Source organism: Oreochromis niloticus, linkage group LG3, assembly GCF_001858045.2.
Source record: "Oreochromis niloticus isolate F11D_XX linkage group LG3, O_niloticus_UMD_NMBU, whole genome shotgun sequence".
Taxonomy (NCBI): Eukaryota; Metazoa; Chordata; class Actinopteri; order Cichliformes; family Cichlidae; genus Oreochromis; species Oreochromis niloticus.
Window position 1 is genome coordinate 51,292,893 of NC_031967.2, and position 21,465 is coordinate 51,314,357.

Below are 21,465 nucleotides of genomic sequence, written 5' to 3' on the forward strand. Positions count from 1 at the left end.
ACTTGAATAACAGTAAAAAACTCGTTAATGTTGTACATTAACGAGTTTTTTACTGTTATTTACGTTGCTCCCACAAAATGTGGGAGCCCGAAATTGTGTCTACTTCTTACAATCCGGCAACAAATAAATTGCACTGCGAACAAAGTATATCAACAAAGAAAACATTTTCGTTTCATAATTTCTTCGTTATATTCCCTTACAAAGCTAGCTTTAACGCTTCGAGGTTTCCTTTGTTCTTGCCGTCGTCTCGGCGCTTGACCCAGACTTTCGCATAGTTGCTTAGTACTACAAAAAATTCTAAATCTGTGATATATGATTGATGAACGTAATGGTAACTGTATAAATGTGTTTAAGGACTTTGTTACTTTTAATGATTGGAGAGCACCCGCTTCAATTCGCACTCAATTCAAACTTTACGTTGCACGCTCACCTACCAATTGCGTTTGCACCTTTCGTCCACACGTAAACAGCGTTTTTGGTCACTGAAAATGGAGATTTCTAAAAACGCCTGCCAGGGTGGATATTTTTGAAAACTCCGTTTTTGCATTTATGTGTGGACGAGAAAAACGGAGAAAACGCAGCGTCAAAGGTCTGCGCCAATTTTGACGTCACACTGTGCACCACGTTTTTGTCTCGGTGCCATGAATTCCTACAATGGCAGACTTAGACAAAATACTGTTAATTTTAGTATATTCAGTGTTTAAATGCTTACATATACACACACAGTAACTGTCCCTTCACACATAGGACTCGGTTCATCTTCTATGAGCCGTCTTTGTATCTAGTTTTCCCTCTTTATTGACATTGTTCCTTATTTTTCCTCTTTTTTTCAGATCTGATTTGGTTACTACCATCCACCCATCAATACGTAAGAAACTCGGCAACACACAAGCACTTGGATAAACATTTAAGACATGAGACACGCTAATTCCATCTCTTAAAATGTGTCTATAGGTGAGACGCTTTGCCTTGATTGGAGGGACCACACTGGAGGTGCGAGTCCGCCGTGTAATGGCTTATGCCATCACAAACGAGCTGGCCTCAGTACTAAACTGGGCAGGGAAAAAAACAAAGGACCAGACGAAGCAAAAAAGGGCATTTAAAGATACTGCACTGTGCAGATGCATATTTGGTAAGTTTTACAGTTTATTGTAGTTTTATGAGCCTAAAGTGAACAATGAAGGGATCGATTGATCTGCTGGGTGTGTTTCACATGTCCTATGTCCGGTTTTTGCTATATTACTTTGTCTTTTTTAATAACAAGACTTTCATGTCTGGTTAATCTGGAGATGGAGTCTTTGGTCAGCTTGTTTAGTCCTCGGGTTGTAGTTTGTACAGCCCGACGACGCCATGTTTATTTTGTTTTAAAGGATGCACGGCACACCATGCTAAGACTTATCACTTTTTCCACTCATAGCTCTTTGGGAATCAAATGCGGCAGTTTGCAGATTTACGCCTGGTGACTTTCATGTTTATCAGCCTAGGAGTTTACATACTTTCTCCCTGCTGAAGACAGATAACAAGAGCTTATTCATGTGCTCTAATTCACTTTTTTTGTTTCTGTGTGTGTGTGTGTGTGTATTTTTGTCCTAGATGGCCTGACGCAGCAGTTAGGGGCAAACTCTATGTCAGAGTTTGTCTTTGCACAGGCAGTGCAGAAATGGCTCCGATACGCCCCAGATCGTTTGGGTGGCGCAGGACGCACATCATCCATCCCCATCCCGGAATAAAAACTACAAAATTATGTTAAAATATAAATGTAAATAGAAAACTGTGTTTTAATAAAGTATTTAGCAAACGAAACATGTCTATTGACCTTTTTTTGTTTAGTTTTCTTTCTCTGTTACATCACATGCAATGCTTTCTTATTTTATGATATTAATATTGACATGATACATTGTGAGACATTTGATTTTTATAAAGGGTGTCCAGTTTGAGGAATAAGTGCAATTATGTGTTTAGGTGGTTTAAGTATTGATGGAAACATGCAGTAGTTTAGTATTGGTTAAAATAACTATAAAGGTAGATTTCCAGTCATGATTTAACTGTTGTTTTAATAAAAAACAACTGCGAAAGAGGTGGAAAATCAACACCATAGCTCAACAGTGTTTCAATATCAGAATCTGACATTGTTTCAATGTCAACAGTATTGGAAAATATAACGTTGAATCAATGTCAGGTTTCAACATTGATTCAACATCAAAACCTGACGTTGTTTCAACGTTAAAAATGGGTGCAAGAGTGACGTTAGGTCAACGTCACACTTCAACGTTGATTCAATGACGTCGCCTGATATTGACTCAACATTGTTTCAATGTTTCCTTGCTATCTGGGACCATTCATCTTTAAAAATTCAGTCAAGTCCCTGCAATGGCCAGTCTTAAAATTCAGTGTTTTCTCTGAGCAGCAGTGTAAAATCCAAAGAGATTCACATGTGCCAAAAATGCATCAAATGCTGTCATTTATAGGGTTTGTTGCACTAATAGGAAGTTTGGTTTTAATTTTTATTTGCTGAAGTCTTAAAATCTTAAAGAAAAATGATTATTATTAACCCTGTAAGATCCAACCCATCAAAAAATTAGCCAGAAAATTCTGATTTTTTGGAGCTGAGATGTTTATTAACCTTTATAAGAAAATCCACTATTTTTTTGTTGTATCATGTTGTGCATGATATATTTTTATGATATATTTTTGGATCACAATCAATACATTGGGTGCTTTTGGCAACTTTTTGTTAACAGCAATGTTCATTAAGTTTTGTCCATAACATTTTGAATTGATGGCAAGTATTGATCATGTTGATGAGACAGAGGTATCACAAACTCATGGCTCAAATATGATACAAATACCCTCTATAATGATCAGTGATGGGAATAACGGCATTACAAGTAACGGTGTTACTAACGGCGTTACTTTTTTCAGTAACGAGTAATCTAACTAATTACTATTCCTATCGTTACAACGCCGTTACAGTTACTAACAAGAAAACGCGGTCCGTTACTATTTTTCAACAAACAGACGGTTGAAGCTGTGTTCAGCTTACCACATCTTATATCAGTTGCACGGAAGTAGCTGACTACGTAAGTAATCTGGACGCTACAGCTTTAAGCAGCTGCGCGCTCCCGCGGACGGTAATCACGATCACTGTCTAGCACAACACCTGGAGCTAAGGGGGCAAAACAATCGCATGAGTGCTGCTGTTTGACTGAGGAAGAATAAAGTAGTCGTGGTAAGTTAATCACATGACCACTTAAAGACAAAGCAACAAGGTGCCAGTTTTTAAATTGTGTCGATAGGCCACGTAAAACCAGAGTCATGATAAACATTATATACACGGCGTTTTTTCCTCCATAGTTTCGCCAAGTTAGCGCTAGCAAGCACTCTCTGCTTATGAGCAAAAAAACAAAACAAAACAGGGGCAGTTTTAGGAGTGACGGCGAGAGAGAGAGAGAGAGAGAGTTTTGAGATGTGAGATTTGTGACGTTTAGCGTGTTTGGAGTGTGTAGTTAATGTGTTGTCTTGTGTAGTTAGTGTGTAGTGTTGTGGATAGTTTTGTGTTGTGTGTCAGAACAATGAGGCGACTGCTGTCTCCAGGTAGAAACAGGAGTGACACACCTGCTGCTGTCAGACCTGCAGGTATCAGGCTGTGATGTTCTCCTTTATAGTGGACAGGAATGATTTTTTTGGAGTGGCACAAATAATTTGTGTGGCATCTTATTGAAGAACAGCTGATTGTTCTGTAAATAGTTTGAAATGGTTATTTTAAAAAAGGGTAAAAGGTAAATAGATGCAAATAACTTTGTTGTTTGCAAAACTTGTGCATAGGATTTTAAAATTGACAATTAATATTTGCATTTGAAGTTATGAAACATGATTCATTAAAGATGTTTATGGTTGTTACAGTAAAAATATGACTTTTTCTACTCTGATTTTATGTTTTTTGTCTCACTTTAGATCAATTGTGTTAATACAGTTTGTTAAAATGAAAACATAACTGTAAATTCAGACACGTGAGGTTGTGCTGAAAAGAATGATACCAAACAAGGCAAAGTAAATAGTTTTTAAAGGTAAAATGTGGAGGGAAAATCAAAACTACTAAAAAATGGCCAATTATACCCTGGACCCCAGGGGGTTAAACGTTTTTTTAAAGTAACGCAATAGTTACTTTTCAAGTAATTAATTACTTTTAGAATATTGTAACTCAGTTACTTACTCAGTTACTTTTTTGAAGTAGTAACTAGTAACTATAATTGAATTACTTTTTCAAAGTAACTTGCCCAACACTGATAATGATACTCATTATAGAGTTAAAATTATGCAGAAGTCCTGGCTCAGATGTTAGTTTCATGCTGCAAATGTTTTGTTGTGACTGTAAATTGTTATTGACCTTGTCAACGTGTTTAACTTACTGTTGGGTAACATGTGATTGTAGTTATGTATTAAAACGTTTGCTACAAGTGTACCTGATTGTGTGTGACACCAAATTCTTTTCTGCAACTCAAACCTCGAACATGAGGACTGACATGTCTTCTAGAGGCTGCAGCTGCTGTTTGCCAGTAACTGTTTCATTAAAACTCAGGCAGGCATTTTCACATCTATAGTTCATTTACTCAGTTGTTGAATTGGTAAACTTGCAGCTTTTTGAAGTGTTTTGATTTGTTTCACACTAAGAAGAATCCAAATGACCTAAAATGTGTTACCGCAAACCACGTGAGAATGTTCAGTCCCCTTATTTGCCAGATGTGTCAGAGGTGGAAGCAACAAAAGTAAATACAGGAAGAAGCTGCTGTGTTCTGGACTACTTGATAATGAGGACAATTTGCATTCATTCCACAGCTATTTGCAAACCTGTACAGACATTCAGAATCAATAGCATTTGAGGCTTCGTGATGGGTCTGTTTTGGTTTTTGCACCCAAGCGATTACTGTGTTCACACCTGCAGAAACAAACCACACCAAGGCGAACAGCGAACAAACCAGAGTTTGATTTTAAATGACTAAAAACCACTGGCATGAAATTACCCAGTGTGTACAACAACGCATACCCTGCAGACTGTCTATAAGTTATCGACAAACCCCATGGTAAAGTGTCTTAAGCCTGAACTGTCTGTCTTGTCTGCCTGTACATTATCCACGTATTTAAGGAAGTTCACAGACTTTTCCATAAACGGTGAAACCAAAAGTTCAATAGATTTACAGTACATCCATTGTACCATTTACATTTAACTCTAAAAAAGAAAGTTATGTACATTTTCTTTAACATTAACAGACACTGCCATCAATAGTAAAATGGAAAAATCTTATTTTTTATTACCATTTACAGGCATTTGCTTTTAAAATATCTATGTTAAATATCCCTTTATTGCCCAGGGTGCTTGCAGAGGCACTGGCTGTGCCCGGGCTGGGCAGCTGGCCTCTTCTGCATGGGTGCTGGTCCCCAGCACACTCTTCATTCTCCATGGACACAATGACCTGTGGTTGTTTCTGATGAATTGTGAGCCTTTCAGAGAGACAGAAACAGAGAGGCTTTCTGTACCCATGGTTACTCCCTCAATTCTACTGAATGATGCTGAAATGAACAAACAGAACTATTTGAGTTTTTCAACTTTGCTAGAATTTATTTATTTGTATTTATTTATTTAATTTTATTTTGAGCAACATTATTAACCATAATGTTGATTATTCCTTTATATTTAAGACTGAATATTGACAGGTTGTCAGTATTTAATCCAATTTTAAAGTTTTCCTAAGCTGCTTGCAGAGCCTATTTCCTTATTGTGTCATGATGGTCCTTTTTAAACTGTCATCTCTGTCTGGCCTTTTAGATGCTCACCTCTCTTTCACCTCTCCTCATCAATCTCCTGCACTCTTAATCTCCTCTGCTCTCTCCTTTTGCCCTCTCTCAGCATGCATCAATCAAACTCTGTCCAAATCTGTCATTTCTGATGTGATGATTTAACACATTATTTACCAACTTATTTTATACAACGACTCAACTAATTACATATTTGAACACATTAAAAATATGACATTTCTGAATTTGGAATAGATTGCAGAATTCAATATTAATGAAGTAGCTCATGAGCACTTTGAGCTCAATAGTCATCAATTAATACAATATTCTGATTCAGATTCCGATCAAAATGGATGCCAACACTATCTTGCTAGCTGTAGGCCTCTCAAGTGAAGGCTTCACTATTACCTTCTAAAACAGATTAATGATGCAGAGTGCATATTTTTTTCTGTTTAATGGAGTAATTAATGTTATAAATAAAAATGGCAGTAATGTTACATTCTTCATTTTCCATGGACATAATGACCTGAGGTTGTTTATTATGAATCATGAGTGTTTCAGAGAGACAGACACAGAGAGGCTTTCTGTAACCATGGTTTCTGACTCCAGTACAAGGGTCTGAGTAAACTTTGAGAGCAGAAAAGAAAAAAGACAACGCCGTACTTTAGCCCTGAGCATCATGATCAATTATCCTGCACTCTCTGAACAGCGTCATCTAAACAATGAGTTTGATTTAAAGTTGTGTCTCATGTCCGGTCTCTTCTGCAGCAGCAACAACAACAGGACACAACTCCTCCTTATCCCTCCTTTTCTCTCCTTGCTCTGCTTCTTGACTTTCTCATTTTTCTTTTAAACAAAGCGTATCTCCAATTTTGAAACTCTTTATTTATTTAGCCACCACCAGCCCAACTTGCTTTACAACACAGGGCACTTACAAGCATTGACCCTGGGACCTGACAAACTGATGCTGATGATATGTGCTACTAAAAACATCCAGGCCTCTAATTCCGTTTCATTCTATGTTATTTTTGCATCATCATGCATTGCGAAGACAACTGAAAATAGTGCTCACAAGTTGAGACAGAAGTTTAATCAATGTCCATCATCTACTCCAATCAAAAGAGAAGTAGCATGCCAGGATCTAATTTTAGAGCAAACAGACACCATTAGTGTTTGAATCTGTTAAAGCCTGTATGTTGTCTAGTTTCTATTTAATTTTTGTTTTGACAGTTACTCCTATTTTGAATAGCATTAGTCTGAAAGGATATAGCCAGCAATCAGATCTGAAATATAAATGATATGATGGTGACTATAAGTCAGAGGCTGAACAGGTACTGGGCTGCATCTATGTGTAATACCCCTTTGGACCACCAGATGAGTCAGTGAAACATTTATTTACCCAGACAAGTCACTGAAAATATGTTTTTAACCTCTAGGGATAGAATTAAGAAGAAATACCAGAATGTAAAAATTAATAAAATGAAACTGTTGGTGTAGTCAGTCTGTTTGGAAAGTGTTGAATGAAAATTAAGAAAATAAAAACAAACCAACAAAAAGTCTGACATTGTAGTTTTCAGCTCTGTGTGAAAACTGCAATGTAGATATGTCATACCTATAGCCCCTGCACCATAACGTACACCATGACCTGATATGTACCACTCTGGTAATGTAGCTACGTTGTGTTGACGTGTAGCATATATCTCTCTTAATAGGCCTGTAAAGTAGTGTCAGTACCTTCTATGCACTTCTCCCTTCTTTTTTTGACAGAATAATGTAGTCTCAGCATAAGGGTTCACATACGCCAGCAAATTCCTGGATGGAGATTGCCAAAAATATGAGTACGAAAGTGAGAAAATGTATCATAGCTGATGCTGCATATAAAACACTGGGACATGAGCATTAAGTACAGGAAACACCAAGCAAGTAAGAAAGTCCTAATGACCGTGTCACCATGCTGGCAGTGCAGTGATTAACACTAAGTGATTCTAGTAGTAGTGATTCTAAATTGCCCACAGGTGTGAATTTGAGAGTGAATGGTGTTGTGTCTCTTTTTGTTACCCCTGTGACACACTGGTGGCTCCGGAGTGTACCCGGCCTCTTGCACTATGGTAGCTGAAATAGGCTCCAGCTCCCCCTCCTACCCTGATAACGAGAAGAGGATGTATGGATGGACAAATAACAAACTTGGAACCGATATCATTTAATGATATCGGTTTCCTTTTGCTATATTATTATGATATAGCCATATTATATGGCTATATCTATCAATAAACCAGAACACATTAATCAATTACTGAAACTAGCCTTTGCAAAAACTAGTCTTTATTTATTTTTCTTTTGGCCTTTCAGAAGTAGATTTGCTGTGTTTCTGATCACTGTACTGCTGAATAACCCAAGTGTTTTATGAGTTTCGGGCATGAACTGATAGCTGAACATTCTCCACCAGGATTTTATTGGTACAGAGCAGAATTCATGGATCCAAAAGCTACGGCAAGTCGTACTTGAGGCCTGCAGTTCTTTAGAAGTTGTTTTGTTTTGTGACCTCCTGGATGACTCTTTGAATAGCTTTGGTAGGCCTGCCGGTCCTGGATGTCAAGGTCATGTGTACTCGATCCAGTGTTTTGTGTTTGTTTTTATTTCTGGATTTCCTATGTGTTAAGTTTTAGTTTTATATTGTTTCGTCATTTGGCCCTGTCTTATTTCACAGTGCTCCCAAGTTTAATTATTTTAATTCCTGATCTGTTTAACAGGTCTGAGAGTAGTGAAAATGAAATCAGCTTTCCAACAAATGTGGTTAATTAGGCTTAATTCATGATTCACTGTAACAAGGGGGCAAGTACTGTTACACATAGAACCAGGTAGGTTTAATGAATAAAATCATCATTTAAAAACGTATTTTTATGTTTATGTCGGTTATCTCTGTCTGACATTAAAATTAATTTGACAAACTGAAATATCTGAATGTGAAAACTAAGAAACCAGGAAGAATCAAATATTTTTACAGCACTGTTTATGAAACTGTCTTGTGAGTTGTTGTTGGAAAATAAAACAGTTTTATTAAACCCAAAATGGGTATACCAGGGACAGGCCATTAATATTACATATATTTGTTGGACCACATCAGAGGCAAAGAACATGTTGTGTATCTCTGATCTATCACCAGCTTTGATGAAACTACTGCAATTAATATCCTGGTGATGATCTATTCCAGATGTTCATAAGTCAGAGCCATAAGTATTTGGACAATTACATTTTACAAGAACAGTGGATCTCAAATCACACAACCAACATGTGATTGAAGTGTAGACTTTCAGCTTTAATTCATGGGGTTTATCAAAATTATTGATTTACCTGTTCAGTAATTGCAGATTTTTGTATTTATTTATTTTAACATAGTCCTTATTTCCAACCTTTCAGCTTGAGAAGATCAAGAAACATCATAAGAGCAGGTTCCCTGGACATAATGAAAGTGAAGTAAAATCAGCTTAAAATGTTAGATTGGAAAAAAAAACTTGAATAAATGATAGAAGGCGCTTGCAGGCCATGGAGAAGCTCTTTACTGACATCTAGTGATGAATGATCGGAAGTATACAATTGCAAGGTCCACTACTTTTTAGTGCTCCTTAGAATGCTACTTGTTACATGCACAGTATCATGCTCCTTATTTCTACATGATTTAGTCTTTGATATGAAATGAAAGTAGGTCATGAAAGTCAGTAGATATGCTTATACTGTGTAACAGCTCTAACTCTGTGAAAGCTAATCTCTTCCAGGCTGTGGATACAAAACTGCTACAACTGTGTTAAACCAGCTGTCTGCATCTCTGCTATTGTTTTATTTGGTTTAAAAAATTAAAAGATACATTTGTTTTAAAGCATTAACATTTAACACTGACTGTATATTTAGCAAAATCTACGGGGTTTTTTACTTGTGGAACATGTTAATTAAGCAAAACGTGGGTCTGTGTCATAAAAATGCAGCTATCAGAACTACCAACTAACTATGAGTTAGCATAAAGTGAGATTAAAATGTTGCAGTGCACAGTGTGATTTACAGCTCGGCATTTAACACCATCATCCCCTCAAAACTTGCCCCGAAGTTTGTCGACCTTGGGCTGGGAACACCAATCTGCAGATGGATTCTGAACTTCCTCACAAACAGGCCCCAGGTGGTGAGAGTTGGTAAGCACACCTCCTCATCACTCATCCTAAACACAGGAATGCCACAGGCATCTGTGCTTAGCCCCCTCCTATGTTCCCTGTTCACACACGACTGTGTTGCTAAATATAAGTCCAACACCATCATCAAGTTTGTGAATGACACAGCCATCATAGGCCTCATCACAGACAACGATGAGACGGCCTATAGAGAGGAGGTGATGGCACTGTACAAGTGGTGCCAGGAAAATAACCTGACCCTCAACCTCAGCAAAACAAGAGAAATGATAGTGGAGTACCGGAAACAACCAGTCGGGGAACACCAGCCTACCTACGTCAATGGTGTCAAGGTCGAAAGGGTCAGCAGCTTCAAATTTCCTTGGAGTCAACATCAACGAGGATTTCTCCTGGACCCTTCACACAGACACTGCAATCAGGAAAGCTCGCCAGGGACTCTACTTCCTGAAGAGGCTGAGGAGGTTTGGCATGAATGCCAGCATCACCTCAAATGTCTACAGGTGTGCGATCGAGAGCTTGCTGACGAGCTGCATTACAGTTTGGTATAGAAGCTGCTCTGCCAGCAGCCTGAGATCACTACAGAGGCTGGTGAAAGCAGCAGAGCTCATCACTGGCATGAGGCTTCCTGCCATTCAGGACATTTATCTCCAGCCGTGCCTTCATAAAGCACACAGCATCAGAAAGGACCACAGCCACCCGGCAATTAGCTGTTCTCCTTGTTACCATCTGGCAGACGTTACAGGAGTCTGTCTGCTAAGACTACAAGACTTAAAAACAGACACCTCAACCACTCATTTCACTTTTATCCGTATTAAAATAACCTCAATAAATGTCAAAGGTGAGATTTCTATTTTCTCTCTTATGTCATGTATATATATATATACATATATATATATATGTGTGTGTGTGTGTGTGTGTGTGCATGCAATGAACAGCCTAACTGCTGTATGTGGAGCTGAATCCCCAGCCCTGCTGGAAATCCCTACAGGCAAGGGTGGGACTTTATTCATGGGCATACAATGCAGCCAATCACATGCAAAGACAAACTGGGATCATACCATTATGTGAAAGAAGGAAGGAGGCAGATGGAAGACAGCAAGTGTGGTGTTGCAGGCCAGATACACAGAATGTGCATGTCAGTGTGCATGTCAAAACCTATTGCATGATCAGTAGTCTCATATAACTAGTGAGAACATGCACTAGTCATATGCATGTTCTCATATAAACCATGTGAAAACAAAAATGTCAAAGACCATTGCTATGCTCTACAAAACAAAGCATGTCCTGAACAAGAAATCATTATACACACTTTATTGTTCTCTGTTGCTTCCATATATGACTTACTGTCTAGAGATATGGGGTAATGCATATAAAACAAATACTCTTCCTATTTTCAAGTTACAAAAAAGAGCTATATTATAAATAAAGCAAACTATATAGAACCAACTAACATGTTGTTTATTAATCTGAATACCCTGAAATTTTATGATTTAGTTGAATATAAAATGGCACAGATAATGTATAAAGCACAACATAACTTGCTTTGCTGCAGTACTCAGAAGCTGTTTGAAGTCAGAGAGAGTCAATATGACTTAAGGGAAACAGATTTCTTTAAACAAAACAAAAAAACAAGATATGGACAAACATAAAGCAGAGATGAGTTTCTGTTAGAGGAGTTAACTTGTGGAATAGTTATGACAGTGATTTAAAAAGGTGTCGTTCATTTTCCTTGTTTAAAAACATGTTTAAAAATAGAGTATTAGAAAAATACATAAATCAAGAATGAAAACAGCAAAAGTAATAATATTGAAACTCTTGGTTGTTTTGCTTTGATTATGTTAATGAAATTTAATTTAATGTAATTACTTATCTAAGGCCTTTTTTTGTTTGTTTTGCTTTACTCTTTGCTTCGAGCCCTGTGTACATGAGCTGCATGCCCTCGCCATCGCCATCTTTCCCCTCGCCATCTCCCTCCTAAACAGTTGAACTGTCACACTGCTCCCCACTGCCAGACTGCACAACTGCACCTTATGTACATTCTGTAGTATTCATTCCACCTCATTTCATTTCTGTATTTTATGTACATAAGTTTAGTTATTTATAGTTGGTTTACACAGCTTTGTGTATGTATGTGTATGCATGTGTAATGTACATATAGACGTGTGTGTGTGTGTGTGTGTGTGTGTGTGTTTTACATTGCTGTGCTTGAGAGCCACCATCTACCGGAACCAAATTCCTTGTATTTGTCTGCACATATACTTGGCCAATAAACACGATTCTGATTCTGATTCTGATGCTAAAAGATCTTTTGTTAAAAGGGTTGGCGTAATAAGCAAATGCATCAGCCAATACCTTTTGATTAGCCTTGTCTCGTGCTTTCTTGCTTTGTGGTAATCTGTATTCTGTATTCACTGAGATATTTGAATGCTAATCAATAAATCAATATTAAAAAAAAGGCTTTTGGGAAAACACTGAATAGAAAATTGCTTCCTCAAAAAAGACTAAAAGTACAGTTCAGTATTGATAATTACATAATATTCAATACTGAATATTATTACATTGCAAAGTATCTTTGAATGACAGAGATGGAAAAATGCCTGCGTGTAGTAATGAGTCTTATCTCAGAGTCTCACAGGGCCAAATGTTGAAGCCACTTATAATTCTTAACTTGTTTGCACAAATTTTAGACTTTTCATTGTATTTTCACAAGTTTTTCCTCCTGATCAAAACCTCCCTTCATACTAGTGATGGGATTTCCGGCTCTTTTTAGAGAACTGGCTCTTTTGGTTCGGCTCACTAAAAACAGCCGGCTCTTTCGGCTCCGAACCGGCTCCTCAGGTTTTTTTGTTGCTTTAATTAATTTATTATTAACAATAATATAAAATTATGCACAAAAGGAATTACTAATGTAAAAAAAAGTGGTTTTATTTATATATTTGTATATATAAATATATGCGGTGGCCCCTTGAGACAAAACACGTACAAACTCCAAAACACATTTCTAGCATGAACTGAACTTCCAAAACAGAGCTACCTAGATCACTTAAATTACACAATTGAAAGCATATGTGTATTGTTTGGGTATTTATACACAAGCACTCATATATATTCAAATAATTTTTTAAAAAAAAGTTCATTTACCTGTTACTACCACACACCAAATCCGGTCGTTGGTACTTGCTGGCTTGTGAAAAAAGCTCAATGCTGCGCCTAGCATCCTGGAGCACTTCTGTTGTGTTTTGTACGTGTTTTGGAGTTTTTACGTGCTTCTGAGTTTTTACGTGTTTTGGAGTTTTTACGTGCTTCTGAGTTTTTACGTGTTTTGGAGTTTTTACGTGCTTCTGAGTTTTTACGTGTTTTGAAGTTTGTACGTGCTTTGTCTCTAGGGGCCACCGTAAATATACTTTTATTTATTCACTCCACATAAAATGTAATAAATAAATCATGTAATACAAAAACCAACTATTCACATTTCAACTTTTAACTATTTAAATTTTCAGCTTTTTCCTTTTACAAATTTAAAGTGAAACAACACAAAACACTGCAAACCACAACACAATTAAATATAGATTAAAATATGAAAACAAAAAGAAGATGCATATTCTCTGTCATATGGGCCTGCATGAATAAACTTTCTGAATCCTTTATCATCTGCAACTGAAAATAGTTGTGGATGATTACTATACCTTTCTAATGTGACGTTGTTGTCCCTGGCTCTCTTTCTCTCTCTCTCCCTCCCGCTCTGTTCCTGTGCTACTGTGAGTGTAACTACCGCCCCTCCCCCCTCTGTCCAGCATAAAGCACAAGGCTCGTGTGCGGAGTGAAGCGGAAAAAAAGTGCGGTGAGAGAAAAAAAAAAAAACCCACGGCTCGCGTCGTTCACGTCAAAGATCCGGCTCTAAGAGCCATTTCGTTCACGAACGACACATCACTACTTCATACTAAATAAAGTAATTAAGCGAAAAATATAAAATGACTAAATAGTTTCTGTTTTTGTCTTTCTACTATAGATATTTTTTCTATTTAATGACCACAGTTTAAAAAAACAAACAAACAAACAATAAATAAATAAATGGACAGTCTTGCAATGAGCTACCAGAACTTCTCTGTAATTTTATACTATATATATATATTTTCTACAAAAAGTCCAGAGAGTTGTGCTGTCACATTTCTTTCTTTGTTAGAGCAGCTTTTTGGAAAATGAGTGTGTCTTTGTACAGACCTATCCAGAATACCTGCCTGTCTCCTGGAATCTCCTTCATGCCCTTGAGACTATGCTAGAAAATAAATCTTCAATGGCACACATCGATGCACCATCCTGGAGGAGTAGGACTACCTGTGCAACCTCTGCAGGGTCCAAGTATCAACTCATATCACCAGTAGTGACAATGAGCCTAATCAAATGCAAAACTAGTGAAAGAAACCAACAGTCAGAAAAAATGACAGGGAGAAAAGTATCAGTGGCCTCCACTGAAAGCTAAAAACCATTTGGTGTTGCCAAAAAGGATTAAGAACCTTCTCTGCTGCTTAACATACCAGAACCATATCCCAGTTTAAGTTTAACTGACTTGATGCTGTACTCTGATTGTTGTTTTATTGTTAATTTGTTGAGAGTGGATGTTCAAATGAAACTAGGTGGATACAGACAGACTGTAGAACAGTAAATAGGTCTAAACACAAGGATGAACGAGTCACTAGTTTATTCAGTAACCATAATGTCATCGTACTTATCATCCAGTCCCTGCTCAGCAGGTTGGGCTGAGTCAAGACTGTTACCTGTGGCTCTGCGTCGATATAAAGACACCAGGAGAAGGGTGGAGATGAAATATGGAAAGAACACCAGCAGATGGAGAGCCAGTCTGATCACTAGTTGCAGGGTAGAGGAGTCAGGCGATGCAGCAAAAGAAGGGTGTGAAGAAGCAGGGGTGGGAGTTAAGGCAGGTCGCCAGGTTGTAGACATGTTGCGTGGAGGTGTGCTTGTAGGTTTGTCTGCAGAGAGAATCCCACCTGTTCAGGTGAACATGTGGATGAAATTAGAAGTTTAATCAGAGTGATGCTCCTCACCTGTGACAGTGATCCAGCTGGATGGAGACTCTCCATGACCGCTGATGTCACACTTGTAGAGGCCTTCATCAGACCTGGAGACATGCTGGATGGTCATGTGACCTGTAGGCTGCTTCCTGATGAGGGAGCCATCTTTATAGAAAGCAGCTGGGAGGTTGGAGGGAGTGGTCTTTGTTTTACAGAGCAGAGTGACGTCATCTCCCTCCATCACAGGGAGGACAGGACTCTGCAGGATCACTGATCCACCTCAACACAGAGACAAACTACAGCATTTCATCCATTTACACACAGCTTCATCAACACTAACTCCACACACTCAGCTTACCAGTGACTGTCAGGTTAACCATGTTACTGATGGGACCCTCTCTGGACTCACACCAGTAAACTCCAGTGTCATCTGTTAAGATGTGGCTGAAGCTACAGGATGACCCAGACCACGACTCACAGTCAGACGAGCTGGAAGGAAATATTCATGATGCTGCAGTTTAGTTTAGTGTAGAATAAAGGCTGACATATTTTAGGGGGATTATCATCTACTGAAATATCAGGATGGATTCAAAGGTTCTGGCAACAGCACGGGAGCGAACAGCAAAAAACACTATTATAACCTCCAGGAGCGAAATGAGCTTGAAATGTTGAAAGGTTTCACACAAACTAACACAGGTGGAGGAAGTGAAAACTATGATCTCATTAAAGGTCTTAAAAAACACAGCAGAGGGAAAATGACGCTAACATGAAGTGTCAAAACCAAACTTCCCCCTTATAAGATGTAGGGTTAATTCCTTCACACTCACCCAGCAGCTTGCACAACATCCGTCTCAGAAAAGCAAAAAGGAAGCCAACAAAACAGAGCATGCTCATCTGCAGATGGACAGAGGAAACAACAAACCACGCTAACAGGTTTTGTGTCTCGTTTGAGGAGCTGTCGCTTTGCTGATTACAATCTGTAAGGCTAATAATAAAGTGAATCTGTCTCCATGCACAGCATTTAATCTGTTCGACTGGTTCCGTACTGCTTCAATGAACGTTAGAGTAATTTGTGACAGAGAGTGCAACCAGAGAATCACATGTTTTTTTTTGCAGTTTAATTGTAGTTTAGCAGACATTTCCAGCAGGCGAGGGAACAGACTGAAAACAAACTGATCAAAAATGTTAAAGGACATTAAACTTTCACAAACACCGAGCAGATGAACTGAAACTGAACTTTAGATTATTGGAGTGTGGTGATTCTAAGCTTCCCAAAGCCACTTTAAATAAACTATTTCTCTACATAGTCTTCTACAATATAAAGAAAATGCTATTACATTATACATCGGTGTATATGTGAGACCAATCATCAATGAGTAGCATGTAATACTATTAAATGACAAGAATCAAAAACAAACTTATTTAATTATTAGAGAAAATAGTAATTGCTTAATGTTAGCAGTTCAAAAACATCAGTCTATCATCCTATATTAAAGAGAAGAATCTTATGAAATGTTGAGGTTTTTTAACAAATTACTGAGACAATCACAAAACAATTTGTCCTCTCCTCATTAAACCAACTAATAATCACATGAAAACCCAATACAACAGTAACCACAAGTATATAATAGTATCACTTATCAAACTATATAACTGTGTAATATGTATTGAACATGAAGAGTACATTATATACAAGATTTGTCAATTGTAAAGTACCAATTTTATCACTTTAACATTACTGCACTATTATTAAAGCACTTTTCTCCTTTCTCTGTCATATCAAATCATTTTGTTTCACTTTTTATGCTTTTTGTTGATTTTCACACATGTAGTTTTCAATATCTCTTTATAATACAGCCTTTGATTTATGGAGTAATTTACCAACACATATCAGGTAATCTTCAGAACATAAGGTTCAGTACCTAAAAATACTTAGAACTGGGTAGAAAATATTGTAGAATTCAAGATTTATTTTAAAGTAATAAGTAACTTTGTGTATTCAGAGGTTGAGACAATGTTGCAAAGACAGTTATTAAGTTACACAGACTTATTAGAAGTGTCCTAACATACTAGACAACATTGTTTATCCTACCCTCAGGGTACCCAGTACTTTAAAAATTTACTAACAGTATAATTAATATCTTTTTCCTTTAAAATATGCATCACTCTCTGGTTCTGTTCTACCGCCTTTAAATGTTTTAGGTACTAAAAATGTGGGAATATGGCATTAGAAATGTTGCAGAGTTGCACTACGAGTCACAGATAAAGAGCGACCCAGCTACAGTTTGTATTTGTGTTTGCATTCCTACAATGAATTCATGAGCTTCTCTTCCTGCTCCTTTTCATGCATGGATGTAGTGCTACAGTAACTGAAAGCAAGGTTTTTGTGTAGGAAATGAATTAATACTGTATACCATGCGTGAAATAAAAAATTAAAATGAAGATGTACAAACTGCTTTAGATCATAACAAAGGTACACTGATACTCAAGAACACGCCCTCTATGTGTGTTTGACTTTACTGAACTCAGCACTGACTCCAAAACCCAAAAGGCACAGTCCAGCATGGAGCGGCTGCGTGAATGTGGTCTGGACTCTGTGGAGGAGAGTCATGGTTTCAGAGACGCTGTAGAAAGACAGAATACCTGCTCTGTGATCCAGGTACACTCCTACTCTGGAGGACCGAGGACCTGAGAGGACAGTTTGGACTTTGTTGTTCAAGTAAGTGTAGCCGGTTGTGTCACAGAATAAAGCCCAAGATTTGTCATTGTATCCAAAACCACATTCAGTGGGGCACACAGCTCTTCTGATATTCTTGTATGCGACTGCCACACAAACACCTCTTCCTCTCCACTCCACCTCCCAGTAACAACATCCAGTCAGAGCCTCCCTGCTCAGGACCTGCCTGCATGAAGTGAATCTGTCTGGATGATGAGGGCAAGGCTTGTATCGTTTTATTAGCATTGCTTTCCTGTTCCCCTCTGATAAGAGCAGGTGAGTGTAAGCTGTATTTGGATCCATAGTCATTTCATATGAATGTTTTAAGAATCCAGCTCTGGTCTTTGGCTCTGTTGGTGACAGTAAAACATCCACTTCAGTGACTGTCAGTGAGATGTTTGTCCATTCCTCTCTCAGAATGTCCTGTAGTTTATCTCTGGTCTCTGACACAGCTGCTGTCACATCCTCAAAGTACCTCAGAGGGCGAATATTGATGCTGGATGAGTGTGTAGACTCACTGAGTGCTGACAGTGAGGGGTAGTTGTGTAGAAACTGGTTGTGATCCTCTGTGTGTGAGAGCTGCTCCAGCTCGCCGTCTTTCCTCTTCAGCTCAGCGATCTCCTGCTCCAGCTTCTCCTGAAGCTCTTTGACTCGACTCACTTCAGTTTCCTGCTGGGATCTGACCTGCTGCTTCACATCAGAGCTTCTTTTCTGGATGAGACGGATCAGCTCAGTGAACATCTTCTCACTGTCCTCCACTGCTTTATCAGCAGAGCCATTGATGGCCTCCACCTCCTGTTGAAGCAGCTTCACATCTTTCTCTCGCTCCTGGATTCTCTGCTGGATGTTTAGTCGTCTCACCTCGAGCTCCTTCTGCTTCTCAGTCCTTTCTGCTGCAGCTGGGACTGTTTCATGGCCTTTATGTTCATCCACTGTGCAGAGATAACAGATACTCTGCTGATCAGTACGACAGAAAATCTTCATCACCTCACTGTGATGAGAGCAGATCTCACAATTAGATGATGACGCTTCTTGGAGCTTCCTGGAAGGCGAAACCAGCCTGTGTTTCTGTAATCGATCTATATTGTAGTGACGCTGGACGTGTTTGTCACAATAGGAGTCCTGGCAGACCAGACAGGATTTGACAGCTTTCAGCTTCCTCCCAGTGCAGACATCACAGGCTACATCTTCAGGTCCAGCATAGCATTGTTCACCTGCAGCAGCTTGGAGTCCAGTGTGCTTCAGCTCCTCCACTAAAACTGCTAACATGATGTTTTTCTCTACAACAGGCCTCGGTTTGAACGTCTTCCTGCACTGAGGGCAGCTGTGGATTCCCTTCTTATCTTCTTCATCCCAGAAACTTTTAATACAGTTCATGCAGTAGCTGTGTCCACAGGGAATAGACACCGGATTCCTCAGTACATCCAGACAGATGGAACAAGAGAAGTTCTCTGAGTCCAGCTGATTTCTTTGCTGTGCCATTTCACCATTCAGAAGGAGAGAATGACTCAACAGTTTCACTTTCTCGAAAACACTGTCCCACTTGAAGCCAAGCCCTCTTTTCTCCCTCACACTCACAGGCTGAAGCAGCTGGGTTAGTCAGCTCTCCCCCTTTCCATCACAGTGATTACACCAATCGCAAAGCTGACAGATCTGTGAAAGAGGCGGGACCAGGAAATAAGAAAACATACTGGCAGACCCAGAAGCTGTTTCTGAGAAAGGGGAGGTGCTGCAATTGTGGTGGCTCATAAATTTGATTAATTTTGGAGTTGTACATCTCTGTTCCTTATATTTCGTGACATGCCTTTATTATTATTTTATTTGTTGTTTTGACTGTTTTGCTGTATGAAATATGCAGTGGGATTGTAAAGGGAGATGAGTAGTGAGAGTTTTGCCTGGGTTGATTTTGCATCGATCCATTGGTAATGCCTCAGGGCTCCAGTAGGTGGATTTGCGCGTCACCTCCTTCACTCAGTACAGACGAGTGAGAGTGAGAGCTGTGTGTCTGTGCCATTCTTTCAACTCTCCTCACTATTTCCACTGTTTAAGGTAACTGTCATCCACAGAACTGTATAACTGTAGCAGCATGTGTTGCTGTTAATTGTTATTATCATTGTTTATCATTGTAAGGAAAGAGGTAAATTGTGCACTGTTTTGGTGAAAAGTTCCAGTTGAACTCTGTTGCTGTGTATGCTAGTTTTCACTCGTGCTCCACCCTTTCTCATTTTTCTATAAAAAAAACATATCTCCAATTTTGAAATTCTTTATTTGTTTAGCCACCATCAGCTCAGCTCCACCATTACAACACCAGCATCCACCTGAAACCTTGGTACCAGGAAGAATGGATTCACACTTTAATGATGTTTGCACCAAATTTAGACCTGATCATCTGAAAGCAGAAATGGAGACTCCAGTGAGCACTTATCTGAGTTTCTTTTGACTTCAGACTAAAGTTCAATCAGTGTCCATTATCTACTTTAATTAAAGGAGAAGTAATATGCCAGGATATCCTTTTGGAGGAGACAGACAGTAATATTTCAATCTGTAAAAGCCACAGAAACAATCTCAGACTGGTACTTTTTGGTAATACTTTGGTTTTTGTTTCTGTACTCAGATGGAGTTTGATGTAAGCATCTAAACTGATTTACTAACATTTGAAAAACACATTTCGCTGCTAATTGTGTCTGTAATTAATACTGAAAGAAAAATCATGTCTTATTTCTTGAACTTGATATGACAGCAGTTATTGCTGCATAAAAGACGCATCAAATTTTATTTTATCGGGTTCTTTTCAACATACTGCGTCTTGTGATGAGGTTGAAAGAAAAATGGCCGACGAATGTAGAGAAAAGAGTGACTTCGCTGATTTTGGACCTCATCCTGAAAATATTCAGGGCCCTGCATGGGCGTCATTCATGAGATGAGTTAATAGCAGCCTGTTTTTTCATTTTGATAGTTTGAGCGTGCTCTGTTCTATTCACTTTACATTCATTAATATTACACTCAAATAATATTGAAGTAATTAAGCAGTTATGATTCCAGGAGTGTGGACTGCAATCTTATCACATGATTAATTTATTGCATGTGCTAATTGCATCAGAGGCTGCCAGTGACTGAAACCTTTAGTCATTATTATGACGCTCTCTGCCAGACTGCCACTGTAGGCCTACATTTAAACAACATGTCTGTGATCTATATTTTTATACTTTTCTGATTACAATTAAGAAGCTGCACCTGTCCTGTGTCCTGCAGATTGGGCATGTCATTAAATTAACTGACTTTACCTGTGTTTATAAACCAGCCGAGCTTTTGTAAACCTCCTTTAACATCCAAGAAGTAGGGAGATCACACAAATAATTCAGTTGAAATAGCCAAGATGCATTTATTTCAATTAAACTTAAAAAAAGTGACAGTCTTTCCTCACATCAGTAATATGGCAAGAATGTGGATGCAATGGAGTGGTGGGGTATCTGAAAGAAAGTGAATCAACATTCAAACCAAACACACTCCTGCCAGTGAGGAGTGTGGAACTCCAAGAAAACAACCAGCTGTGTGTGTCTCACACAGAACCATAAAGAGAAGGTTAGGAAGGTACAAGAAGAGTCTGAAAGGTTACCCCAACAGGCAGAAACAACTATGAAACATACAGTGACGAGGAGTAACAGATTACATGTACCAGCGTTATTTAAAATACAAAATATGAGTAACTCCATTCCGCTACAGTTATTGTTTAAAAAGGTGGTATTCAGAA

General features: G+C 38.5%; 1 protein-coding gene and 2 long non-coding RNA genes across 3 annotated transcripts; 1 reads left to right on the forward strand and 2 right to left on the reverse strand.

The window, feature by feature from the left end:
* The first annotated feature begins 283 nt into the window (after positions 1–283).
* On the forward strand, positions 284–2,156 carry LOC109202553 (uncharacterized). The gene is made up of 3 exons (XR_002062476.2): positions 284–868; positions 955–1,132; positions 1,594–2,156. It is a non-coding gene; the product is annotated as an uncharacterized LOC109202553 (long non-coding RNA).
* A 12,496-nt stretch (positions 2,157–14,652) lies between these two features.
* LOC109202554 (uncharacterized) lies at positions 14,653–15,076 on the reverse strand. The gene is made up of 2 exons (XR_002062478.1): positions 15,032–15,076; positions 14,653–14,956 (listed from the first exon to the last, which is right to left on the reverse strand). It is a non-coding gene; the product is annotated as an uncharacterized LOC109202554 (long non-coding RNA).
* Positions 15,077–15,820: 744 nt separating this feature from the next.
* Positions 15,821–19,769, reverse strand: LOC109202525 (tripartite motif-containing protein 16-like). The gene has a single exon (XM_025905152.1). It carries the CDS (start codon positions 19,194–19,196, stop codon positions 17,499–17,501), a length of 1,698 nt encoding a protein of 565 aa, XP_025760937.1. The 5' UTR covers positions 19,197–19,769; the 3' UTR covers positions 15,821–17,498.
* Positions 19,770–21,465: the final 1,696 nt, after the last annotated feature.